General features: G+C 56.2%; 1 protein-coding gene across 8 annotated transcripts in view; it reads left to right on the top strand.

Moving 5' to 3' along the window:
• Window positions 1-25713, top strand: part of ST3GAL1 (ST3 beta-galactoside alpha-2,3-sialyltransferase 1) — an 87984-nt gene that overhangs the window by 56036 nt on the left and 6235 nt on the right. For 5 of the 8 annotated variants that reach the window (XM_070630994.1, XM_070630998.1, XM_070630996.1 and 2 more), the window contains 5 exons: window positions 14701-15582; window positions 21301-21497; window positions 22521-22700; window positions 23968-24013; window positions 25414-25533. In XM_070630994.1, the coding sequence (XP_070487095.1) occupies window positions 15271-15582; window positions 21301-21497; window positions 22521-22700; window positions 23968-24013; window positions 25414-25533 (855 nt within the window). In that variant the 5' untranslated portion in view covers window positions 14701-15270. Of the gene's footprint in view, window positions 1-14700; window positions 15583-21300; window positions 21498-22520; window positions 22701-23967; window positions 24014-25413; window positions 25534-25713 lie in introns of those variants that run through there. The other 3 variants (XM_070630993.1, XM_070630992.1, XM_070630991.1) reach the window with 3 other exon arrangements.

The following is a 25713-nucleotide window of genomic DNA, read 5'->3' as shown; positions in this document are numbered from 1 at the left end:
CAAGGCGGGAACCTGGATTCCAAAACCACAGAAATAGAGCAAGAAATCGTGTTGGGGCTGCACCGCTGACTCAGTTGACCTCGGGAGAGGGCGCAGCAGTGGCAGAGCCTGGGGTAGGGGGAGGGGGGCATGGCCATTAGCAGGCTGGGATCTCGGGCGGGCCCCGCCCCACTGGGGGCTCCGTTCACCGGCCCTCTGATGGTGGTACTGATGCCTGACTGCTGCATGGGTCAGGAGCCCTGGAAGCGAGATACTTTGAAAGTTAGGGTCCCTAGGTTCTATCTTGGTGCCACTACAGGCTCGTGCAAAACCTTGGGCAAGTCACGTCCCCTCCCTGAGCCTGTTTCCTTACCTGGAGAAGGAAGCAGAAATCTGTGGTCCTCCCCACGTTCCTCTGCGATCCTAAAATGCCGCAAGCCTTTGCCTCCAAGGCAGGCAGCAGCCGCGCACGAGGAGGACAGAGCCTCCGGGCAGCTCCCCTTTCATTTTGTGGACCTGTGGTCTCAGCAGAGAGACGCCCCGCGCAGGGGACACGACCTTGGTGGTCCTGCCTCAGGCGTTCTGATGAGAGTCTGAGCAGTCCTTGCCTCTCCCTGATCTGGGATCTGAGGCTGCAGAGCCAGAAACTCATTTCTGTGGGCAGAGGAATGTCTCTCTTTCCTCGGGACCCAGAAGGACTTACTAAGTCTTCGGTTAACTGAATCTCATTCAGCTGGAAAAATAATCATTAGAAAGCCGATCTGCCTGGTTACTGGCCTCTGAGCACCTTGAATGCGTCTCACAAGGAACTCTCAGAGAGCTTCTGTACCCCGGGACTCCGAGCCCGGCGCTCCCTGCTTCCTCCCCCAGGGGCAGGCAGCCTGGTGGTCGACCGGCAAGCCCATCGTCAGTCAGCACCACTGAGTCGTCCGTCTGTCCATCTGCCCATTGGACAGTCCCCATGAGAGGCCGGGGCCAAGGGTATAGTACCAGGGACACAGAACTAAATAAGCCACGGTCCGTGCCCTCCACGGCAGTTCAGGCTCAACCTGACCACTTTGTCCATTTGGTCCAATTCCAGAGAGTTCATGGCTGAGCTCACTCTCAAGGTCAGCAAAATGCAAACTTTTAGAAACTTTCACCTGTCGCTGTTACCTGTTTTGTTCCAACGTCTGCCCAAATTCGTTGGCTTAACGTGTTCCGTGTTTACTGAGTGAATAATGTCTCTCTCTTCTTCGGTCCAATCAAATTTTCTTCTGGTCCATTCCATCCAATACATCCAAGCCCCAGGTGACTTCTTGGGGGCTGGGGGAAGAAGGACTCATGGTTAGTTGGCAGAAGACGTGAGGCTCCTGGGTCAGAGACAAGGGACTCTATTACTCACGGCACAGCCAGCAGCTGCAGCATTGGGTCTGTGTTGGCTGCCTTCCCTGCTGGGAGCCCTGGGGCCAGGCAGAGGGCCAGGCAGAGGGCTGCACATGTGATGGGCTGCAGCGCAGAACAGGAGCCCTGAGCTCGGGGAATCCACCGTTCTGCAGCCAGCAGTAGGCAAGCCATCTCTTTGCCCCAGAGGGACACAGTTCCTCGTGTTTCCTGATTGCTTCCTGCAAACACAACCCTGAAAACGGATCCAGATAAAGAGCGGTCAGGGCCTTTCATTTGTAGTATACCCAGAAATCACATATGAATATGAGACCCATGAAGGAGTGTCTCCATTGAAAGTCTGGCCTAACACCTACTAACTGAGGTTAGGCAAACTGCAATTGCTGGACAACTTGTTTCTCTCTCTCTCTCTCCTTTTTTTTTTTTTTTTTTTTTGCTGAGGAAGATTGTCCCTGAGCGAACATCCGTGCCAGTCTTCCTGTATTTTGTATGTGGGTTGCTGCCACAGCATGGCCACCAACAAGTCATGTAGATCTGTGCCCAGGAACCGAGCCCAGACTGCCAAAGCAGTGTGTGCTGACTTAACCACCAGGCCACAGGGCTGGCCCCTTGCTAGACTTCTTTTCACCTCAGTTTTTTTATCTGTTAAGTGAGGGTGATACCTACCTTCAGGTGATTATTGAAGATTATGTTAGAGCACTCTCCTAGGAATACAGTGGGAAATAAAAGAAAGTCCCTGGGCTCAAGGAACCTAGGTGCATGCAGAATTTTTGCAGCTATACACAAGGATAGAATGTCGGAAAGCAAAGGCAGAGAGAACGCAGAGGGTGGTGCTCACCATGACTCAGGGATACAGAAGGTTCAGGGACACTCTCTCCAAGAGCCTCACATTGGCCCAGCATCCCGAGTCAAGTAGAGGGCGTCTTAACATCTGTGGATTCTGGGCAGGGCAGAGAGCCTGTACAAAGGTCCTATGCTTGGCATGCTCGCAGGAGAGCGCAGGGGTCCGCGTGGCTCCAGCAGAGTGAGCACAGAAAAGGCGTAGAAAATGGGGTCGGAGAGTAGGCAAGGAGCAAGCAGCCCTTGCAGCGTCTCGCAGACTGGGACAACAGCCCTGGTTTCTGCAGATGACCTATTCCAGACACGGGATTGTTATCCGGTGCTCCCACAGGTCTCGGGACACCAGTGGGTGCTGGGCTCCTTGCCATTTTAGCGGTCAGGTTGATCCTGCAGTCTTGAGTCTCCATTCTGGAGGTCACCAGACGTTGTTCTCCGAACCCCTTCAAGAGCCTCTGGACGCCCCTGGAAATCGTTGGCGTTAGAATCTCCCCATGAAAGTCAGTTCTCTCTTTAAGCCCCAGTCAACTCTAAACCTCCGCCCCGGACTAGCCGGCAGCCTCTCTCTGTGCATAAGCTCTTTGGAACCCGCGCCAGATCCCTGAGGCAGGGGTGGGGTGCGGCTTTCCTAGTTCTGGGTAGTCTCTCCTTTGTCACGGTTTCTGCACCACCCAAATCTGCCCGTCCTTTGCTTCTGGGGACAGATGTCAGCCTGGACGTGCATGCAGCGTGCCTCCCTAAATTCCTGACCACGTTACAGGCTTCAAAGGCTGTCGAACGGATGTCCTTGGACTCCGAATTTATCACCCTTCAATCCACACTCATAAGAAGCTTTGTGGATTTAAATTCCTTTTGTGTGGCTCAAAATATGAAAACAGATCCAGCTCCTTCTCATATGACCCTAATCCTGGTTAATCGTGTTTCTCGGGGCGCTTCTCCCGTCCGCCCGTTCTGAACCACTATCTGTGCTTCCGGGGATCTGCTTTCCAGCACAGGAGCACGCCAGAGGCAGAGGGGTAGGAAGAGAGAAGAGGGAGATTTGCAAGCACAAGGAGGGTCTCTCCCAACCTGCCAGCACTTCCTGGGTGTGGGGGACGTGGGCAAAGGGTCAAGTCAGTGCAGGAAGGAGTGGGGAAACTGAGGCTCCAAAGGAGACAGGCTTTCCAAGGCACCAGGATGGAGACAGGGCTGCTCTCCAGACTCCAGGGGCATTGTGTGCACCCTCCTCCAGTCCAGCCTCCATATGCCAGTTGCATCGCTACCGTCTACTGGCCATAAACCATCAGTAGCTCCCCATTGCTTTCATCCCAAAGTCCATGTTCCTACAGACTTCCATGACCTGACCCCTGCCCACCGCAGCCTCTCTGAAGGGCACTCTCTGTTTTCCATGGCCACATCAAGTCCTCCAGCACCACTGCCACCGCCGTGCGCTTTCTGGAAGCTGCCTGGTTTACCCCACCCTCTCCAGTCTCCTCCATCAGTGCGAAAGCTCCCGTGTCTTCAAAGCCCATCTCCAGGGCCACCTCCTCCACAGCGCCTTCCCTCTCCATCAGTTGTCACCAACCAGCCACTTCCACATCGCTGGGGCCCTTGGCGTTCCCTCCTTGGAGGCGCTGGTCCCTCATGAGCAGTTATGTGTATGAACCGCCCCATGCTGGAGGCTGGAGCTGGACCGGCCTGGCTTTGCTACCTAGTGGTGTGGACAGACCTGCCGCCTGGTGGGTGTAGCGAAGCTTTGTAGGTGTTGTCCCGTGTCCGGGGGAGGCCAGGCAGTGCGCCACTGAAGAGCAGACTTGGGGGTCAGCCCTGTCCCTTCCAAGATGTGCGACCTTGAGAAAGCTACCGAAGTCCAAGGGCCTCAGCTTCCCCATCTGTATAATGGGGTTGACAGTCCTACGTCCCCCATAGGACCTGACACTGCCGCTTTCACGCCCTAGTGAGTGTTTAAGAAGCTATGTGGCCTGGGGACAGCTCAGCGTCTCAGAGCCCAGCTTCCTCCTCCCCTGCAAAGCAGAGCTAAGGGTACTGGCCCCAAAGGTCCACCAGGCGCCTTGCCAGGTGTCGGACACAAAGATGTTTTAGATATTGACCCTTCTAGACCGGTGGGCAGACTGCGCATGGGGAGGTTGAGGCTACCAAACCAATCCAGAGATAGGGTGAGAAGAGGCTACCGGTGGGTACCACATCTGCTTCAGGATGTTCTGGGGACCTTTGTCCACAGGGAAAACAAGGAGCGTTCTCCAATAGCTCAATATATAAGTCCAGCAGGAGTCAGAGAGCCCACGAGTGGAAGGGGACAGGCGAATCGGTATCAGAAAGGGGCCCAGGAGTGGGTGGGGGTCAAGCTACCTTGACCACCTGGAGTAGCCGCAGGCTAAAGGGACCTTACCCTGTGGCTCCCACCAGCATCTGGTGTGTTCCTGCGGGAGGCAGGGCCCGAGAGGGGGCTGGTGGTTGGCACCAGGCAGCCTGGCGGCTTGTGGGGCCTGGAATGTCCTGAGCCTGGAACCAGAGTGGTGCCCATGGGGAGACCTGGTTCTGTCCCTGCCACGGGCCATCTTAATGACGTGAGCCTGGACAAGAAGACCTCCTGATGGGGGGGTTCCTGGGTAGCAGCGGGAACAGGGTTAGGAGGATTCCAGAAGGAGCAGCTACTCGAGGTGGGAGGGGACCTGGACCTTGGGGGGACCCAGCTGGCCCTAGCCGGCTCTTCGTGCAAATCCTCTGAGGCTGGGAGCCCCGTTCCTGGAGCAGATGGGTTCTCTGCGGTTGGAGGCAGGGCTGCCTGCAGGACTGCGGGACCCCCAGCAGCATCCTAGCAGGATGCAAACGGTGCACTCAGAGTGGGCCATTGAGGGCAGGTTAGTGAAAGGGTCATTTACGAGGGCGTGGTCTGGGGTAGGGAACACCCAAAGACAGTGTGGTCCCTCGGGATGGAAACAGTGGGGTGTTTCCCCAGCCCTAGGATGAGGAGGGGCATAGTACTGGACTCCCAGACAGAGCCGCTTGGCAGGAGCAAGAGGCCACTAGCCCTTGGCTGCCCCAAGGGGAGGGGGCCAGGGCCTCTAATCTCCTACCTGTGTTCCCATGGGCCAAACCCCACAGGCAGCCAGCCAGCAGGGAAGCCCACTGATGCAGGCCCCAAGGCCAGCCCCTAGGCGCAAAAAAGCAGGGCAGGAAGGGTGCAGGGAACTTGTGGAGGGAAACCCAGGCTCAGTGCCTGAGCCCCCGGAAGGCCTGGCTGCACCCCTTCGGCCCGCCCTGGCCATGCCTCTGACCAGCACGACGTAGGCAAGCCTTAACCCGCCCTGAGCCCGATCAGAAAACCCCACTGCTTCAGACCCTGGAGGGCTTCCCCAGGCTCCCTGGGTGTGGCCCAGCCCTTATGGGGCACCACAGCTTGCCTGGCCCAGCCCCGCCCTCCAGCCCCATCTTGCGTCTTCCTCTCTGGGTTTCTGCTGCACTGGACCTTCTCTCTGAATTTCTGTTCCTTGGGACTCAGCTGTCCTCCCGCAGCCTTTGTACCTGCAGCTTCCCCTGCCTGGAGGCTCTTGTCCTCTGCCTCGTTACCTGTCCATCCCACAGGCTTCAGGCCATTACCACTTCCTCGGACATCCCCCAGCTCCATCCCATGCCCTCCTCCATAGCACTGAAGGTGATTATATCAGTCAGGGTTCTCTAGAGAAACAGAACCAATAGAACAGATGCACGTGTATATTGAGAGATTTATTTTTAGGAACTGGCTCACGTGGTTGTGGGGCTGGCAAGCTCAAAACCTGTAGGGCAGGCCAGCGGGCTAGAAACTCAGGCAGGATTTGATTTCTATGTTATGGTCTTGAGGCAGAATGCCATCTCCAGGAAACCTCAGTTTTTCTGCTTCAGACTTTCAACTGATGAGTTGTGGCCCACCCACGTTATTGAGAATAATCACCTTTACATGAAGTCACCTGGTTATAGTTGTTAACCACATCTATAAAATACCTCCACAGTGACACCTGGACTAGTGTTTGACCAAACTACTGGGCACCATGGCTTAGCCAACTTGACACATAAAATTGAACCACTATGGCTATTGTAAATTCTTTGTGTCATTTCTTAATCATCTTGGCCTTGGCCCCACTTTGTAATGTAAAGTTTCAGGAGGGCAAGGACAAAGGTCATTTACTTTCTCTAAGCATTGTTTTGTCTTGCACTTAACAGAGTGTCTGCTACATAGCAGGTGCCCAGAAATTCTTGCATGGAAGAAAAGAATCGAGAGAGAGAATCTGCAAAAGGGAGGGCAGTGTGGTGCTCAGAGGGTGCTGCCCAGACAGCAAGGCGTCCAGTGCAGAGCGACTGGCCTGGAGTCAGTGTTCAACTCCACACGTGTCCGTCTTCATTCTAAACCTCCCACACACGCACATGTACTTTTGGTTCCTCAAATGCATGATACGAGAACTGAAATTTTCCAGATATTAATACTAACGATCCTTTACTGAGGGCCAGGAATTATTCTAGACTCTTTCGCTATCCATAAACCCGTAGCATTGATGCTGATGCATATTAAACAAGCCAGTATTCTAAGTAAGAATTTTATAATCTGGGGGCTATATGCTAGAGTCCCTTAGGAAAGTGACTGTCGGGGCTAACTAAGCATGTATTCATTTTTTAGCTCCACTGAGTCTGGGGTGAGCAGGGACTGGCCTCATCGTCCCATTTTACAGATGAGGAATTGAGGCCCAGGGGCGTGGACTGGCCTAAAGTCCCGAGGTGGCTCCGTGTCATGGCCGGACTGCAGGCTGCTGCTCTAGGGCAGAGGCTGTTTCCATCATCCCCTGGGGGGCACAGAGAGGAGAGAGGCCTCAGGGTCAGCGCAGTTGCTGACTGAGTTAATTAGGGACCTGGGTTTTACTCTGTGGAAGGGGAGAAGCGGCCGCCCCCACTCCCGCAGTGACAAGGAGCCTGTCACCCGTTTACCTCTCTGTGGCGGGGGCCACCTCCCAGGCCTCAGCCCACCATGGCCAGTTTCTCCCGGATGATGCTCTGTGCAGGGAAGCGGGTCCAGCAACAGCGAGGCTGGTCCTTCCTGACCCGGGAAGCAGAGAGGCATCGAGTGGGTCCAGGTCTCGGCTGGGCGGGGGAACACAGTTGCCACCTTCATGGGTGACTCGGCAGGTGGGGCTGAACTGGAGCCACCAACCAGGGAGGAAACAGAACAGGCAAAGAAGGGTTCATGCTGGCCCACACAGGCCCTGGCAGTGGTCACACTGCCGTCACCCAGCAGGGGTCCTCTCTGTCCCTCTCCTGCACCTCAGACACCGGGCTCAGGGCGGACCCCAGCCCCAACCCCGCTGGGCTCTACCTCCCCTGGAATCTCGTTTCACCACCTCCCAGCGGAGGGTCTGGTGCAGGTTTGGGGCCGTTTGATCTATGATCGTGCTTAGAACAGGGTCCGGCAGAGAAGAGCCCTCCGTAAATGTAGGTGTCCTTCCAGTTTTTAGATTGATTATGACTCTCTGCGGCCACCTCAGGCAGGAACGATGTTTATCTCCATGTCATCGACAGGGGACCGGAGGCTCAGCAGCCCCTTCCCATCCCCGGGTCACCCTGCAAAAGGCTCGGCCTTTCGCCTTTTCCCTGCAGGGGCAGCTGCTGGCACAGAGTGACTTCCGTCTAAGGACCAGGCACGTCTTGGAGTTGGGGCTCGCCTGTCTTCTGAGCCCTGGCACCATTCGCTGTGTGTCATTGGACGAGTCACTTCTCCCTTTGAGCTCCGCCTGCACATGTGTCAGATGCAGTGGGGCCGGAATGACAGGGCTGAGGTGCATCTGGTGCTCCGTGCAGGACAGCAAACCGCTGGAGGGATCTGAGGAAGCAAACTGAGCATTCGAGAGCACCGGCCACGTGCCAGCCACAGCTCTGAAGCCTTTCCTCGCGCGGACTCATGTCTCTCCACACAACCCAGTGAGGCAGGCCCTGTTCTGATCCCCACATATGCATGAAGAGACTGAGACAGAAGCTTTAGGCAGAAGGGTCTGGTTCAGGGGATCTGGTGCCTGCAAAGCTGTTGGAAAGGTGACAGGCAAGGGGGCTCTGCTAGACTGCAGCCAGCATCAGGGCCTTGCAAGCAGCAAGACCCAGCACGCCCCAGAAGTCTTCCCATGCAGACCGCGTGGATGCTCTGAGAACTGAACCTCTGAATAGAGAATTTGGGCGTGTGAACTGCAGACGCTCCACTGGCCGCTAGCCCCCTCATTGCTTGGGGACCCCTTCCCTGCAGGATCTCAGAGGTCATGCATGGCCAGTGGAGCAGAATGCAGTGAAGGGTTGGCTGTCCGGCCCCTCCAGGGAAGGAAGCAACTGACGCAGCCAGTCGGAATCACCGTTTCCATAATACCCCAGGTTTGTTCTTTCGTGCCTGGTTTCATTCGGTCTTTTAAATAACCCCACTAGTAGGGTAAGCCAGCAGTTCTGTTGGGTTCTTTGCAAATGAGGAGCCCGAGACGTTGGGAGGAAAGAGAATGGACATTCGCGATGCACCTGCTCTGTGCCGGAGACCGAGCTGGTCCCTTGTGTGCAAGCATCTTATCCACAGCAACCCACCATGTGGGCACCATTAGTCCTGCTTTTTGGATTCAGAAAGCGAGTGTCCGAGGGATGCAGGCCGTTGCCCAGGAGCACACAGCTAGGAGCATGAGTCAGCATTTGAACCCACGTCTGTCTGTGCCATTTTTTATGCCAACCACTGTTGGCCATGATCCATTAGCAGGTCCTTCACAGAACCAGAATCGATGGGTTCAAGTGTCCAGCGATCAGGCCTGGGCTGGAGTGCATGAAAGAGTTGTTCTTCTTTGAAGGAAGGTTGGGAGCCCTCACCAGCCAGTTCTTGTTCCATGCGTCCCCTGGGCCACCACGTGAACCCAACCAGGCCCCCAAAGGCCGGGACGTGGTGGGATCCGTTTTTCAACTCTCTGAAGGTTCACGGACACTAAATCCCGACAGCAGCTCCTCACGGGTTGAGCTGGAAGTCATGCTCACTGTGTGTCCCGCAGCGGGTGTGCGAGGAGCCACCGTGACAGCAGGTGGTACTGGGCCTCCCCCGGGGGGCGGAGGTGGTGGCGGGCACAGGTGGCAGCGACAACCCTCTGGCCTGTTGATTCGTTCCCTTCTGCCACCACCTGCTCACTCGGCTGCCGAGAGGAGATTTGCCATGGCGCCTATGGGCCCCACCGTCTTCTCCAGAAAGGTGAAGCCCTTAACCCGTGCAGGATGCCACGCCGGGCACCAGCACACCGCGAGGCGGAGGAGACACACTGTGATTTCCAATGCTGGCAGCGGCGGGAGCTTGTGCCGGCCCGTTCCTCCCGCCGGGGGCTGTAAGAGCTGGCTAGGATAGAGCTCTGGCTCTCTGAAGCCATTCCACAACAACCACGGCAGCCAGGACCTGAGGGTGGAGACCCCCGAGAGGAGGGAAACGAGGGGGCTGAGTCCCACGTTCTCTGTGCTGGCTGTAAGTCCAGAGGGCACGCTGAGAGCAGCAGGTCCTTGTGCCGGGCAGTCTCACAATGGTGGAGCACAAAACAAATAAAGTAATAAAAAATAGATTTCAGGACCACCGAGTCAGCCAAGACCCTAGGGCAAAGGGAACCACAGGGAAGAGAGTCGCCCTGTGCCCCATTGTCCTCTCAAGGCATCTCCAGTGGAGAAGTTGCCGGGCACCAGAGCCTGGGAGCCCGAGCTGGAAACAGCAGCTAGAGGCTGAATGGCTGGACCGAGCGTTTGGCCATCTCACCAGGGCAGGGAGACAGAAACTGGGGATGAGAGCCGACAGGAAGAGGCGCCGTGGGCGGCATCCCGGCTATGGGACGTGAAGGGCTCTGCCCTATGAGGAAGGGCAAACCGGAAATAACGAGTCGTCATGCAAACGGAAGGGCAGCGCCAAGCATCCCCATCGCCAGCTGGAACAGGGTATGTGCCCTGCTCTGCCTGCCCCCAGGAGAAGGAAAGTTGCTTTCTGAGTAAGGACAGCCTCCCCCACGCACGGCAGGGGCGCGCCGTGTCTGCGGGTACCAGGCGTGCCAGGAGGCAGGACCAGATGACCCCAGAGAGACAGAGAGAAAATAGACAGCAGAAGCAGACCCACATGTTGTCCAAATGTCACAAAGTATGGACGTAGCCTTTAAAATAAGGGTGATGAATAACTGCAGGAAGAGAGACGACAAGATGGAGAATTTCACCAGAAAACTAGAACTTATAGAAAAAGTACTCAGATGGAAACTCTAGAACTGAAAAATAGAATAACGGAAATGAAGAACGGACTATATTCTTCGAACAGATTAGACACGGCAGAAGAGAGGATGGACACGGTATACCCAGCTCAAGAGGTTGGAAAGACGGCAGGTTTTCAAACACAGAGAAATGACAAGAAAGGAAATAATGAAGATGGGTGCAGGTATCAATGACATAGAACGATTAGCCCTGGCAACGTCCAAGGAGCAGGAGGCAGAAGCCTCAGTTGGACTGTTGTCTTTGCCACCATCTTGCTGTGTGACTGTGGACAAGTCACTTGCCTTCTCTGAACCTCAGTTTCCCATTTCAGGGGAAGAGGCATGATCATGCATTTCGCTCAGTTGATGTGAGGGTCACGTGGAGGACATTGCAGCAGCTCTTTATTAGAAGTGCTAACATTGCCACCAACCTGCAGGACTCAGTCATTTCACCAACCACCACAGCGCGGGAGGCTATGCACAGAGCTCGGAGCACATCCCAGCCGTGCAATAACTACCGTGCAGTCAGCAGGCATCAACAAAATGTTCAAAAACCCATCCTGTTCGTTCATTTGCTTTTCCAGGCATCGGAAACAATTCTTGTCTCTGCGGCTGGTGATCGACACCATCTTCCTATTGCCGAGGGAGTGTGTCTTCATTAGGGACCCTCCGTAGGGAAATCCTTACTTTCTGAGGCCTTGCCAGGGCCCTGACATGTGTCAACCGTGTGCTGGTGACCCCGCCAGGCTGTCACACACACGGTCTCTGTGCCTCCTCCAGGGTTCCAGCGTGTGGCCGTGAGATGCCGGCCACTCTGCAGACGGGACCGGGAGCCTTGTCCCCTCGCCTCCGTCTCCTCTCCTCTTTGCTTTGGGGAGACGTGGCCGGCCTCCCTCACCGCACTCTTCGCACACAAAGATATCTGACCCGTGGCGCCTCGGCCTGGGTTCCATTGCGTCCCCACGTTTTCCCGGCTGCATCGCTCACAGCGTATGGGGAAGTCACGCGTTCCTCCTTTCTTCCCCGCAGCTGGGGAAGTGGTGGAGGAGGCTTTTTGCTTTTCCATTCAGTTTTTTCCAGGGCTTTCCAAAGTGCTAATTGATACAGCCCAGGAGCCCCTCGGGGTAGGTGGGATTCCCACCGAGCACGCTGGCCCTGGAGGTGTCGCTCCCAGACGTGCCAGATGGACGGGAGGAGTGTGTCACCGCCACCTCGCTCCTGCCGCTCAGCCTCGCCCTCTGTCCCAACTCTCACCCCACCCCCAGCATCAGCTTAGAACATTCCCGCCGCTCTCAGGGAGCCAGGACGTGGCAGGGCGCCTAAACCTCAGTTCAGAACTTTCTTTGATCCCAGCAGCTCAACAGTCACCTATTGGAGTGACCTTGTCTGCCCTTGGCATCAGGGTACAGAGTCAGAAGGACATCAAGGTCCCTGCTCATTGCAAAGAAAATGTAGTGGGACCGTGTCACTCCTCTGCTCAGACCCTCCAGCTGGTCTCCTTGTCACTCAGAGAAAACTTAGTCTTCATAGTGGCTTCCACAGCCCCCAGCTCTCCACCCCACCCACGTACGTGCCTGCTCCTCTCTGATCCCATAACCTGCTCCTTTCCACGCTGATCTGGGCAGACCAGCCTCCTTTCTCCCAAAGGCACCAGGGCCTTGTAGGTGTCTGGGAAGCTCCCGCCCGTGAATCTTTCGTGCTGTATCCCAGCCACCTAGCACAGAACCTGGCAAACAGAAGCCCCAGCAAATGGGTAATGAGTAATATCGAAGGAATGGACACACCTTGCTCGGTTGATGGCCCCCAGAAGTGAACAGAATCTGTGTTATTTTTCAGCCCCATTTTCCAGTTGAAGGAATGGTTCAGAGAGGGTGGGTAACTTGTTCACGGTCGCACAGCAAGTGGGTGATACAGCCTGGTGAGGATCAGAATCTTCCAACTCTTAGTCTGTGCTTTCTTGCTCAGATCTCTCCTCTGAATCGTTGGCCCTTGCCTTTCCCTTCGTTCCCTTCTGCGTCCCTTCATGCCACGTATGTGCCAGGGGATGGGGCCCTAGCAATGAGTGAGGCTGAGTTTCTATCCTCACAGAGCTCCCAGCCCAGGGAGGAGACAGATGAGTGAGTAAACAGCACAGGCAGTGTCGAGCCAGGGCACTGCGGGAGCCAGGAGAGGCCCCTCCTGGTGCGAGGAGTGGGCAGGCCTTCCTCCAGGAGTCAGCGCCAGCTAAGCTCTGAAGAATGAGTAAGAACCAAGCAGTGTGGGGTGGATTTTCTGGACAGTGGGTATAGTCTGGGCAGAAGCCCAGAGGCAGAAGCAACTGTGACCTCTCTGGGTCAGTCATGTTGCTTCAAGTTACAGGTAATCTGCTTTACACAATAAAGGGGATTTATTCTCTCATGTCACTGAAAAGTCAAGGTGTAGGGTGGGCTGCAGGTATGGCTAGATCAGGGCGTTAGCACCATTTGTCTGGGCCATGTTCAGCTCTCAGCTCTTCCCCATAAGCTACCAAAATGACCAGCATGACCCTGACTTCCACATCCAAACATCAAACCAGCTAGAGACAAAGAAAGTTTCTTGCCTCCCTTCCAAAGCCAGGGGCCTCATTCTGATTTGATGAATTAGGACACATACCCATCCCTGGACCAATTACTGTGGTAAGAGGAGGGGGAACACTGTGCAGGCCAAATTAAATCAGAGCCTGCCCTTGAAGACAGGCAAGTTAATGGAACTCAAATGCCAGAGCTGCTTTGGATAGAGGGGCAGGGGCGGCTGGAAGGGACAGCTGTGGACACCAGTAGGTTCTAAACACAAGCCAGGCTAGTGTGAAAAGTGAAAAATGGAGCAGTGGGCAAATCAAAATGACCTCGCCCCCGGAGCCAAGGAAGCTGCAGGGGGTTGCACCAAGCATGTCTTGAGCCCTAGAGGTCGCCAAGATGGCGCCGTGGATTTAATCTGATTTTCCAGCTGCCCCTCTTTCTACCAAAAGGTAATCAATCTCCCATCAGCTGCCACTTTCCTGGAAAAAATATGTCCTGCTCGTTGACAACCTGCATGTTGAGGATGGGGAGGAACTGATCAGATAGGTAGAGATGGGGGCACGTTCCTTGCAAAGACCGGAGTCACGGGCTCCGGGGCAGAGGGGTGACCACAATTGCACAGAAGGCCCGAGAAATCAGGAACGTCTGGGGACTTGTGTTATGAGCGTCTGAGGAGCCCCCGCCTCCTCTGTTTGATTCAATATACTCCCTTTCTCTGTATCCCTCCAACTATGGTCATCCTAAGACCAGTTCACAGACGGAAGTCACTTCCAGAGCACAGCCCTTCCCCCCTTCCTGGTGCCCCGTGCCTCCAGGAGCACGGAATCAGAGCGTTGCAGGCGTGCGTCCACATTCCGCCTCCTCCTTCCCCATGACCGTGGGCAAGTCATTGAAATCTCAGTTTCTTCCAAGGGCAAAATGGGAACTCTCTATCTAGCTGGCAATATACTTTGAGGATTATCTAAGGAAATAGATAATTAGGAATGTACGATCGTGTCCGGCTTTTCGTGGATCATCCAAGAACATTCATTCATTCAGTACACTGAAAAAGGAAAATTAAGGTTTAGCAATTGCCTAACAGATACCGGAAGCTCAGCATATCTCAGTTTATCTTATCTTCATAGCCATTCTGTAAGTGGGGATATGATCATCCCATTTTACAGAAAAGGAAACTGAAGGTCAGGAAGGTTGAGGAACTTTCCCAAGGCCACACAGCTGGTAAACCAGAACTTGAACCCGGGCCCTCTGAAGCCCACTCTGTGGGACCGAGGCTGATGGGCAGAGCCTGAATGCCAGGGTAAGTGGACGGCCTGGGCCAGGTACCACGCACACCATGTTTCTTGTTGAAATTCAGAATCCAAAAGAGTGAAGGTGAGGAAAAGCGGCCTGTATTAGCAGTCGGTGGGCAGTGCTCCGTGCGCATCGTTGACTCAGTTCACGCACTTTGGCTGAATGCTTAAATGTCCTAGGTTCTGGCTGCAGGAAAGATGGGTGGGACACCCGTGTGCCTTAGCAACCTTGCAGAATAGACGCTAACATCCCATTGTTTGCAAGCACACGCCGAGGCTCCAGAGGGCATAGAGATTGCCCACCACGTCTGCTTGACCATGGAATGGAAGATAATGGAATTCAGCCTGGAGGAGGTGGGGAGAGAGAAATATTTTTTTATAACAAGGTAATAGAATGTCATCCTGTTTTCTTCCTCCTTTTCCATGCAGATGACAGACAACCCTCAGTGCCTTCATCAAGCCGGCTGTGTAACCGCCACATCTCTGGTGACAGCATCGGAAAGACCGAGTTCTAATTAAGGGGCATCACACGCCATCCTTTCCGGAGGACGGTGGCCAAGACAGCTTCCCTTTATCCTGCGCTGTGACCCTCCCTTCGAGGTCCTCACCCCCAAGGGACCCTGGACTGTTACAAAGATTAATTACCCCTCAGCCTCTTTGGATGAGAAAGGAAATCACTGTTAAGTTTGATTAAAACTTCATCAAGAGGCTGTTGAAGGATTGCTAACGAAGCAGGCTCCTTTATTTCCTGAAAAGACAAATTATACACAGGAAAAGCCAGCCCACATGAGTGGTCCCCTCAGCCTTTGACTGTCTCGGGGTGTCGTCGACACATCAGCGGAAGGGAAGTCGACCGTGGCAGACCTTGAGGCCCCCACGCAGCCCCACCTTACCTTGGGATCGAGCCTCTCTCTCTGAGATCCTTCTGCAGAATCCGTCCTCAGTTAGTTGTGATTTCCTCCAGCCCATCCCCGGGAGGCCCCCAGCAGGGAAGCGGAAATGGCGACCCACAGGAGAAGGATTCTCAAAGTGCTCACCCTCCTCATCCTCTTCATCTTCCTCACCTCCTTCTTCCTGAACTACTCCCACACCGTGGTGACCACCGCCTGGTTCCCCAAGCAGATGGTCCTCGAGCTCTCGGAGAACTTCAAGAAGCTGGTACAGTATTCCCACAGGCCCTGCAGCTGCGCCCGCTGCATCGGCCAGCAGAAGGTCTCGTCCTGGTTCGATGAGAGGTTCAACCGGTCCATGCAGCCGTTGCTGACAGTGCAGAACGCCTTCCTGGAGGAAGACGCCTATAACTGGTGGCTGGTGAGAGCTGGGGCTGAGGGTGGGGCTGAGGGCGAGTAGGGGGGCGGATCCCGGCTGCAAAACGCTCGGGCCCCAGTGTGCACCTGGGGCCCTGCCAGGCGCGTAGCAGGATTCAGAATACCGGTCATTCATTCATTCAACAACTATTTATTGAGGAGCTTCTATATGTAAGTCAGAGCAGGGGGATCTGTATTCGTTTCCTGTGTCTCTTGTAATGGATCATCACAAACTGGGTGACTGATAACAACAGACATGTATTCTCTCACAGATCTGGGGGCAGAGTCTGAAATCAAGGTGTTGGCGGGGTTGGTTCCTCCCGGAGGCTCCGAAAGAGAGTCTGTCCCATGTGTCTCCTAGCTCCTGAGGGTTGTGGCAGTCCTTCGAGTTCCTTGGCTTTTGGACGCATCCCTCCGGTTTCTGCCTCCATCTTCACAGAGCCCAGTGTCTCTGTCTGTCTGGCTGAGCCAGGCCAATGGAACCTTCATCCCTCCTTCCTCAGGGTTTCGGGAAACAGGAAGGCATGAGATTCGGGGCCCACAGCCGACCCAGTGGGCCTGAAGGAGTGTTAGGTGAGAACTGTGGGGTCCCGAGCTCCCGTCCTGCCTCTAAGCTTCATATTCCCCGTTGGCCGATGGGCGTCAGTATCCCGGTTAGCAAAGGAGACAGAGCAGATGAAAGCTCTAGCAGGAATAAGAAGATGGGAGCAATCACTCCCGGGTCAGTTTACAAATTACCCACATGCCCCGCAAGCCAGGAGACTGAAGGCATCGGGCCACGTGGCTTCGGGAAAGGGCCCGTCCCTGGCTGGACCCACCGCCCTCCATCAGCCTGCCGACCCGGTGGCCTTCGCCTCCAGTCTCTGTCCCAGACACCAGGACGAGGGTCCCTTCTTCCCCCGATGTGAGACAAGCCACATAGCCTGTCGAATCCTCCTGTCTATTTACTCAAACTCAGGAAGCAGGTGATGGTGCCCAGGGGAGCATTCTGAAGGCAGAGGCAGCCTGTGGCCTCCTGTCCCTGGTCTCTGTCTGTCCCCCGACAAGGGGCATCTTCCCCCCCAACATCCATGCTCAGTGCAGAAGTGTGCAATGTGGGCTCCCATCCAATGCCAAGTGCCACTTCTGGCCAGGTCCTGGCCAAGCTTTCCAGGCCCTGCTCCCTCGCCTTCCCCACACCCCCAAGGGGACGTGAATATTTCATCACCTCCATTTTGCTCTTCCCAGGCTCACCTGGCTGGGGCGGGGCACGTTCGGATCACATTCTAGTTAAAGGACACACTCTGGAGTCAGGCTGCAGTATGCAAACTGTCTTGGGGGCCCTCCCAATCCACTTCACCTCTCCAAGCCTCAGTCCTCTCATCTGTAAGATGGGTACCTGACACCACGCATCTCATAGGACAGTCATGGGAAATAAATGAGAAAATGCCTCTAAAGCTCTTGGCACAGGGCCTGGCATGTAAGAACCACAGAAGGCCGGCTTCCACCTGTGACCAGTTCTCAACGCCCAGCACAAGTGCTCCCTAAGCAACTGCTGCCCAGCTCTGACTTGCCCGCCCCACACAGCGCCTGGCACCTGATGGGGGCCCAGTGGTGATGGGTAGAATGAATGAATGAACGAATGGTGTAAACCCTGGCAGAGGTCACTCATTCATTCAGCAAACATTTGTCGAGCAGATACTGTGTGTTATGCCTGTGCTTGCTGTTCCCATGTTGAGGGGGCCAGACACACAAGCCACCAGCATCTGGATCATAATAAGGCCCGTGATGAGGGGCCAGTGGTCCTAAATACATGGGTAAGGCCCCCCAGAAGATGCTGCATTGCGAGCTGGCCCAGGAGGAGCAAGTTCACCAGGCAGAGAAGGAAGGGAGGGCGGGAAGGAGAGCGAACCTCTCGCCAGCACGCTCAGGGGGCCCAACATGGGGTATGGAAGGCCAGCCATCATGCCTCAAGGCGGAACAGAGTCTGTGCTCCAGTTCTCACCTCAGAGCTCCCGTGGGATCGGGTGGAAGAGCAGGTGCAGGAGTGAAGCGCCCTCTCCCGGGCCGTGCTCTGAGCTCCAGCATGCCTCCTCCGTAAACTGGGCGCCCCGACGCCCCACTCGCCTCCCGCTGGTCCCAGCCTGCTGACATGATGGAGACCGCCTCCCTCTCCCGCTCCCCCCATCCCTCTGCAGACAGCGCCGCCCCGTGTGCCTGCATCCCTGTCTCGGCCTCTGCTTCCAAGTGCTGCCCTAAGATGCTGCTTCCTCAAGGAGCCCGGAGGGCCAGTCGGCAGGCCCTTGTTGAGCGCCGATTGTACACAAAGAAACATCCCTGGAAACTAGTCAGGAAGACTGAGGGAGAGAGGGCATCTTAGAACTTGTCACCTTTCTCTCCTGTGTGTGTGTCAGCCTCAGCCGGCCTGTAGGACCTTCACTGTCATTTACAAAAGGCAGAGAAATCAGACTTTTCCTTCCCAGGGGAGACAGGGACATAGCATTGACCTGCCCCTGCTACCCCGGCTGGTGAGTGATGCTCTGGGATTCTAAGCCGCAGACACACAACTCAGTTTTCCCACCCATGTTGTACTGGGCTCTGCCATGGGTTGATGTGTTGATGTGCTCACCCCGTGGCCCAGACCCTTGCTCTGGGCCTCAGGCTCCCCTTCTGCCAACAAAGGACCGGAACAGATCCAAGACTCCGAAGCGTGTGGCCCACAGTGTGATTCTAGGTGATACGAGGGCAGGTCATTCTGGAACATCGCATCACAAGCAAGGAAGTAATTCAGGCCTTCATTCTCTTTCCATCTTTGCGGCGCAAGGATTTTAATTGGGCCCGATGTTTCACTGTGCTCCTCTCTAACACCTGTCAATCTTCCTGCCGACAGAGAGGTCTGCTCGCCGGCGCGAGCAACAGGATGGAGCTGGGATCAAGTAGCGTCGTTTTGTTTTCATCGTGTCATACAATTATTTTTTTACTTCTGCCAGGTAACCCTTACTTTCCACTAGTGGTAGAGATGTGAATTTCCTTTGAAAATAAACTTAACTTTTTTTTCTAAAGTGAGTCACTAAAGAAGAGAAAGTCAATAATCGCCGGGCCAGGCAGCAAGTTGATGCTGTGCTGTGCTCCCAACACATGCATCTTGCCAGCCTTGAGTCCTCCAGCCCCCGGGCCTCTGAGGCAAAGCATGCACACCTGTCACATAGTAGGTGCACAGTAAAGCTTGTCGGGCACTGGATGAAAGAATGCCATGTCACTCCTTGATCCACCATACCGGGTCACGCTCTCCTGAGGTGATGACACAAACGGAGGGCTTTCTCTGGTCCTGAGCGCGTCTTCACAATGTTGGGGTGCACAGGGGCCTTCCTGGGCAGGGACCTCCAGGAGTTTCCTGCAGAGGAGCTTGGCTTGGCTACGGCCGTGGGCCCCAGGGGTTCACAGAGGAGTTCGTCCCTGAACCACCAGCAGCCACGTGGCCTGGGTGCTGTTAGAGATGCAGAACCTTGGGCCCAGCCAAGCCTCACTGAGTCAGGTCCACCCCTTAGCAAGATCCTGGGTGGTCACGCATTCAGGAGCGTGGAGCAGCCCCAGGAGATCCTACAGAAGCACATGCTGGGGGCCGGCCCCGTGGCCAAGTGGTTAAGTTTGTGCGCTCTGCTTCTGTGGCCCAGGGTTTTGCAGGTTTGGATCCCGGGCACAGACACAGCACCACTCATCGGGCCATGCCGAGGCGGCGTCCCACATGTCACAACCAAAAGGACTTGCAACTAGAATATACAACTACGTACTGGGGGGTTTGGGGGAGAAGAAGAAACAGTGGCATTAAATACATTTCACCCTGTTGTGTAACCATCACCACTATCTGTACTCAGTATTTTTTCATCGACCCCAACAAAAACCCCACACCCAGTAAACCCTGTCTCCCCCTGACCACTCCGCCCAGCCCCTGGCAACCTCCATTTTAGCTTCTGTGTCGATAAATTTGACGATTCCAGCTACACCATCTAAGTGGAATCGTGCAATAGTTATCCTTCTGTGTTGGGCTTATTTCGCTGAGCATATGGTCCATCACTTGTAGCAGAGATCCAGATGCCCTTCTTTTTGATGAGTGACTGATATCCCATTGTACGTACGTTCTACATTCTGTTTATCCCTTCATCCCTCAATGGACACTTGGGTGCTTTGACCTTTCTTTTGGCTGTTGGGAATAATGTTGCTGTGAACATGGGTGCTTAATGCTTAGGGGTGGAAATCCTGGGTCATATGGTAGTTCTATGTTTCACCTTTTGAGAACCCATCAAACTGTTTTCCCCAGTGGCCACGCCATTTTACATTCCCACCAGCAACGCACGAGGCTTCCAGATCCTCCACGTCCGCACCAACACGTGTTCTTTTCCCTTTTTTTCATTCTAACCATCCCGGTGCGAAGTCTTGTCTGTGGTCCTGATGTTGTTGCCTGCGGCTTCCCCGTGGCAGGTGCAGTGTCTTATGCTAGAGGAGATGCTAGACGGTTTTAACGAGAGGAGCCATCCGGGTCTCCTTGGTGTGCCTCTGCTTTGGGGACCCTGATTCCTTCCATCCCAGGTGGGGACCGGATGCCCCGGGATCTCCCTACACACACTCTGGTCACTAATCTCCTAGACAATGGCCAAAGCAAATGCTAGCCTCTTCTTTCTCTCCGAGCCACTCCCCTGTCCCTGGAGCTGGGAGTGAGTGGTGGGACTCCCTATAGCCACCTCCCCACCTCCAAACCCCGGATGGGGCTTTCCGAAGGTGAAGGGTCCAGGAATCTGGGTCAGGGGTGGTATTGTGGGAGAAGCTTTAAGGCAGGTTTCTAAAAGCCTGGGTTCAGATCCTGGTTTGGATTTGGGACACCTGGCTCCACCAGTGTGGGCCTTCCTCATGTACAGTTGAAGTGACACAACACTGTGGTGTGGTGACAGAGTCAGACGGAGGACTTCTTAGGAAGTCTCTCCAGGTTTCACTCTGAATAGGGAAGTGAGCTGCGTCACCAGGCGTCACTGTGCCATATGGCCGAGCTCCACCTGACGCAGTGGGAGGGCGTGTCCAAGGAGGGTGTCACTAGGGTGACTGACTCATCTCCCTTTTAGCACCGGAAGTCCTGCCTCCAGGGAAACCCCTCCGACCTAGGCCAACCAAAATGGCTGGTCACTTTCAGGATAAAACCAGCCTTCGCCCCTGCCGGGCGTCAGGGAGGTCCTGGGGCAACTGCCCCTGCAGCTGGGTCTTAGAGGATGAAGACAATTTGCTAGGCAGACATCGGAGGCCTTGATGCATCCAGCACAGGGCTGATTCTGCGGCTGGAGCCCAGTGCTCCTGGGGCTGGCGGAGCCAAGGGGCAGGAGGGTGAGGGGAGCAGAGGCAGGGGAGGAAGGCACGGAGTGTCACCTGACCCTTCTCTCACGTGTCTTACTCAGATCAGCCAGGCTGATTATCTCAAGTGGCCGGAGCCATCCCTAGCATGTAATAGGTGCTCAGTAAACCTTTGCAGAATGAATGAATGGTCCCTTTCCTTCCCATCTCCCTGAGTGATCCTGCAAGGGGAGGTGGCTGTCGGAGCCTCCTCCACCTCCAGGTGCCCAGCACAGAGAAGGGTACACAGGAGGAGCCCAGTGAGCAAGAGATGGGGGCTCAGGGCCCAGCAGCAGGGTGGCAGAGCCTCCCCAGCCGGAGGGAGCACAGCCAGGCTGACCTGTCCCCTTCCATCTTGTGCCCACAGAGGCTCCAGCGGGAGAAGGAGCCCAGTAACCTCAACGACACCATCAAGGAGCTGTTCCGAGTGGTGCCTGGGAACGTGGACCCCCTGCTGGGGAAGAGGTCGGTGGGCTGCCGGCGCTGTGCCGTCGTGGGCAACTCGGGCAACCTGAAGGAGTCGTCGTACGGGCCGCAGATAGACAGTCACGACTTCGTGCTCAGGTGAGTGCCCGCACCCTCGTCCCAAGCCCACCACGCTGCGCCCAGGGGCCCCTTGGCGTCTCAGCAGACATCTTGGCTCAGGGTCAGAAGGTCAAGGTCCCAGTCCTGGTGAGCCCAGACTTACCCGGGGACCCCAGGCCCCTCAGTGCCCCTCTGTGCCTCAGTCTCCCTCTCCGTGCATTGCAGGATGGAGACGGACTAGCAGAGAGGAAGCCACGCATGGGAGGTACCCAGTGGGCCAGATGCTTGGCATCGAGAGGCCGGGCGAGAGGGCAAGATTAATTCGAAGACTCTTGCTTCGTCTTTAAAGTTCATCCCCATATCACAATCTAGGCCATAATATAACTGTACACTTTTAACCTAAAACCTATTTCCCTGTCACTCAGTAAAGTAGATATTCCGGGACGATGTCCCACGTCTCTCCGGGGTTCCTTGTCATCTCTACCACACCACTTACCCGACTCAGGGGCCCGAGTGCCCTAGCGTGAGAAGGACGAGCGGCCGTGGGGCTGACGACCCCCTGGACGCCTTCTCGAATGGTCTCCTGTTTCTGGGATCTCTGACTTTATGTCCTCAGACCACTCCCCTGGCCTCTCGGAGTCTCAGTGTGCCTGGTGTCCAGTGGGAATGCCACGGTGACTGGAAAGAGTCAGGTTTGGGGTCAGACAGACCTGAGGTCAAAGCTGCCACTCAGTAGCTGTTTGTCCCGGGACAAATTCTTTGTGCTCAGATTCCTTCGACCATAAAATACCTACTGGACTCAGTTATCAATAAGGTTTAATGAGACGTGTCACTTGGCCACAGCAGTGCTTTGCGCATAGTAGGTCTCGGTGGTGGCCATGGTTAGGCTCGCTTGACATCATAAACTGGAAAGCCTTTGAACTCGTGCCAGATTGCCTCCATTGTACAGACGAGGAAATGGGGCCTGGTGGAGTAGGGACTGCACCTGAGGCACCCCGCAGGCTGCGGAGCTAAAGGTGCCAGGCGATGCAAGGCGTGTCCTTCTCTCTCATCTCCTCCCAGGATGAACAAGGCCCCCACAGCGGGGTTTGAGGCCTACGTGGGGAGCAAGACCACCCACCACCTCGTGTACCCTGAGAGCTTCCGGGAGCTGGGGGAGAACGTCAGCATGGTCCTGGTTCCCTTCAAGACCACCGACCTGGAGTGGGTGGTCAGCGCCACCACCACGGGCACCATCTCCCAGTAAGTCCCCTGGGGGCATCTGGATGGATGCTCCATTGACTTGCCTGTGGCTGCCCCTGCTCCCTGTGCGATGCCTCCCGCCCCTGCCGTATGGTTCCCTGCTCCCCCCACAGCCCCTGCTCCTCCCGGCTTCCTCCTGGAGTGATGGGCGCCTCCCCACCCTCCGCCTCTGCCTGGCCCCTTTCCTCCATTTCTCTTAGCACATCTGAGCATCTGCCTTCCTCCCCCGATGACTCCCGAGCAGACCTCCAATTTGTGCTTCCCCAAACCCTAGAAACTGCTCGGGAGGGGGGCTCCCCAGAAAGGACTCAGCACATCTGGGTTCTGACCCCTTCCTCGTCTCTGCAGTGCTCCCCAGTGAGGACAGCCGCCTGCCTTCAAACCGTCCAGATGGCCCTGCGTGGGCCGGGGCAGGCGGGGGCCGGGGCATGGAGGCCGTGAGCTCCGCATCTCCCTGTGCCGCCTGGAGGGGGCCTCGCGTCTCCTGAGCGCCCGCCGTGTCCGGGGCACCCCTCTCGGCGTCAGCACGTGTGGTCGCTCATTCTCCCGATGGCCACTGTTGCCCCCATTCTCCCAGGGAGGACCCTGAGGCCTGTCCTGCCCCAGGGGAACTGCACAGAGCCAGGCTCACCCCCGGGGCCGATTCCTGAGTCCTTACTCTTCCTGAAGAGAAGTGGCTTCGAGGGCCACATGGCCCCAAGCCTCCTTGTTAGGCAGCCTGAGGGATGGGGGCACAGGAAGCTGGGGGGCTGTGCTCTCGGGAGGGGCAGTGAGGGAAGCAGGTGGGGAGGAGGAGGAGTGGGGCGGGGCCTGGGCTCGGCGCCCCTCCCCTGCCCAGTCCCCCCAACTGGGGGGCGTGAACTGCCCCAACTAGATCCTACATGAGGCCAGGTGGCCGGGCACTCACGCCTTCACCTCGGTGAGGGTGTATGACCTTGCAGACGAAAAGGGGGCCCAGGGGGTCTCGTGAGCCCACACCCGGCAGTGGGGCTGGGGCTCTGGCCTTGCTGCGCTCCTTCAGGCTGTGCAGAGGACGGGGGGCCAGTGTCCCTTTCTTCACTTTGCTGGGAGAAGGGGCCTGAAGCAGGAGAAAGTCCTGGAATTAGCCGAGACCGCCCTCTGGTGGCTATAAAGGGTGGCTGCTGCGGGAGGAGGTTTCCCAGGGAGAACGAGGGGGCCTCCCGGCTGCCCCACCCCGTCTTGGCGACACCCCACAGGGGTATGCAGGCCCCTCCCCACCTGACCACCTGCTCCTCTCCTCCTGCAGCACCTACGTGCCTGTGCCCGCGAAGATCAAGGTGAAACAGGACAAGGTGAGTCCCGGCTCAAGCCCTTGTCCCCTGAGCTCAGGCACATTTGTAAGGGTCCGCGCGATGACAGAGAGTGCTATCTCTCCCCTCTCGCTGGCGTCCGGCTGTGGGGAGCCCCGAGCCCCCAGGCTGGCGGAAGGTAGCCCCCACTGAGCTTCCCTGCTGGGGGGAATCCCATACGGGGAAAGTTTCTCCAGGTGGGGACCCCAGAGCAGCTGCATCCCCCGGGAGCTTGTACACATGAAGATCCTCCAGTCCACCCCAGACCCGCTGAATCAGAAGCCCTGGGCTTTTCCATGCCCTCCCGGGATGCTGACGCTGGCCGCAGTTTGAGACCCGCTGCTCTGGTGTGAGCTTCTCAAAGCCAGACCTTGCCTCCTGTGTCTCCTTATCTCCATCTTCCCCAGCGGGCCCTGGTATGGGATTGGCCAAGGCATGGGCAAAGGGCAGAAGGATGAAGGAAGTGAAGTGTCCGCTACACTGGTCCTTTGCACACACTATCATACTTAGATGGGGAGATCAGGTCAGAGAGGTCAAGTAAGTTGCTCAGGGACACACAGCAGTTCTCCATATGGGTGGAACTGAAGTTCTCCCCATGCCTCCAGCAGCTGCCTCTTGCATGGTGCTGTGCAGCCATGGGGAAGAAGCAGCATGTGAATCTATAGGGCGGGGCTGGTGGAAGGGAAAGTCTCCCAGAGATGCACTAGCTGGAGGCCGGGCTCAGAAAGGAACTGGGAGAGACCTGTATGATCCCCTGCTCAGGTCCCTTCCTAGACTTCTGGACATATACGCCCTCTGCTGCCTGAGAAGTCCCCTTCACTGTCCTCAGGCAGCTGTGGGCGGTGGAACCAAGACCAGGCCTGGCACCAGCACACCTCCCAGCTCAGTCTTCACAGGCTGTGTGACATTGAGCACGTTACCTAGCCTCTCTGAGCCTCGGTTTCCTCATCTGTAACACAAGGAGAGGGAAAGGTAGCACATAGGGTCATTTTTAAGGACTGAAGGTCATTCAGGCCTGTATCAGGGAGGACAGGTGGCTCAGTGCATGTGTGTGACAGGAGTATCCTTGTCCCCACTTCATGCTGTTCCCTGGAACCTCCATGTGCAGCCTCCTGTCTGGCTTCCTGGCCTCATTTGGTGGTTGTTCAGATGTCACCTTCTCACCCCAGGCTTTATCCCCTTTCTTTGCTCTTTGTTCTTTTCCAGCATCCTCTGTCTTCATGATTAAGGTTACTACTCATCTTTTCTCCCAATAACATAAGCCCTACAAGGCGGGGCCATTTTTCGGTTCTGCTCACTGCTGGGTCCCCCGTGCCCACAGCAGTGTGTGGCACCTAACGAGGGCTCGGGGCTGGGTATCCTTTGCCAACCGCCTCATTGTGGGCCACCCTCCCCTCCCACAGATCCTGATATACCACCCGGCCTTCATCAAGTACGTCTTCGACAACTGGCTGCAGGGCCACGGGCGGTACCCGTCCACCGGCATCCTCTCGGTCATCTTCTCCCTGCACATCTGTGACGAGGTGGGCCGCCCTCTCCCCTGTGCCCGCCCGGCCACTGGGGGACGAGAGCTCCTCATTGCATGATCGCAAGACAGGGCTGAGGGCGTGGGAGTCAGGCTGACCTCAGACCTCTCTCCAGGCCCCAGCCTAGCCTGTCTCTTCCAGAAGCTCAGATTCCTTATCTCTGCAGAGGGGCCTCCA

Source organism: Equus przewalskii, chromosome 8 (assembly GCF_037783145.1).
Source record: "Equus przewalskii isolate Varuska chromosome 8, EquPr2, whole genome shotgun sequence".
Lineage (NCBI taxonomy): Eukaryota > Metazoa > Chordata > Mammalia > Perissodactyla > Equidae > Equus > Equus przewalskii.
Note: the sequence above shows the minus strand (reverse complement) of the source record. Positions and strands in the feature narration are given on the sequence as shown.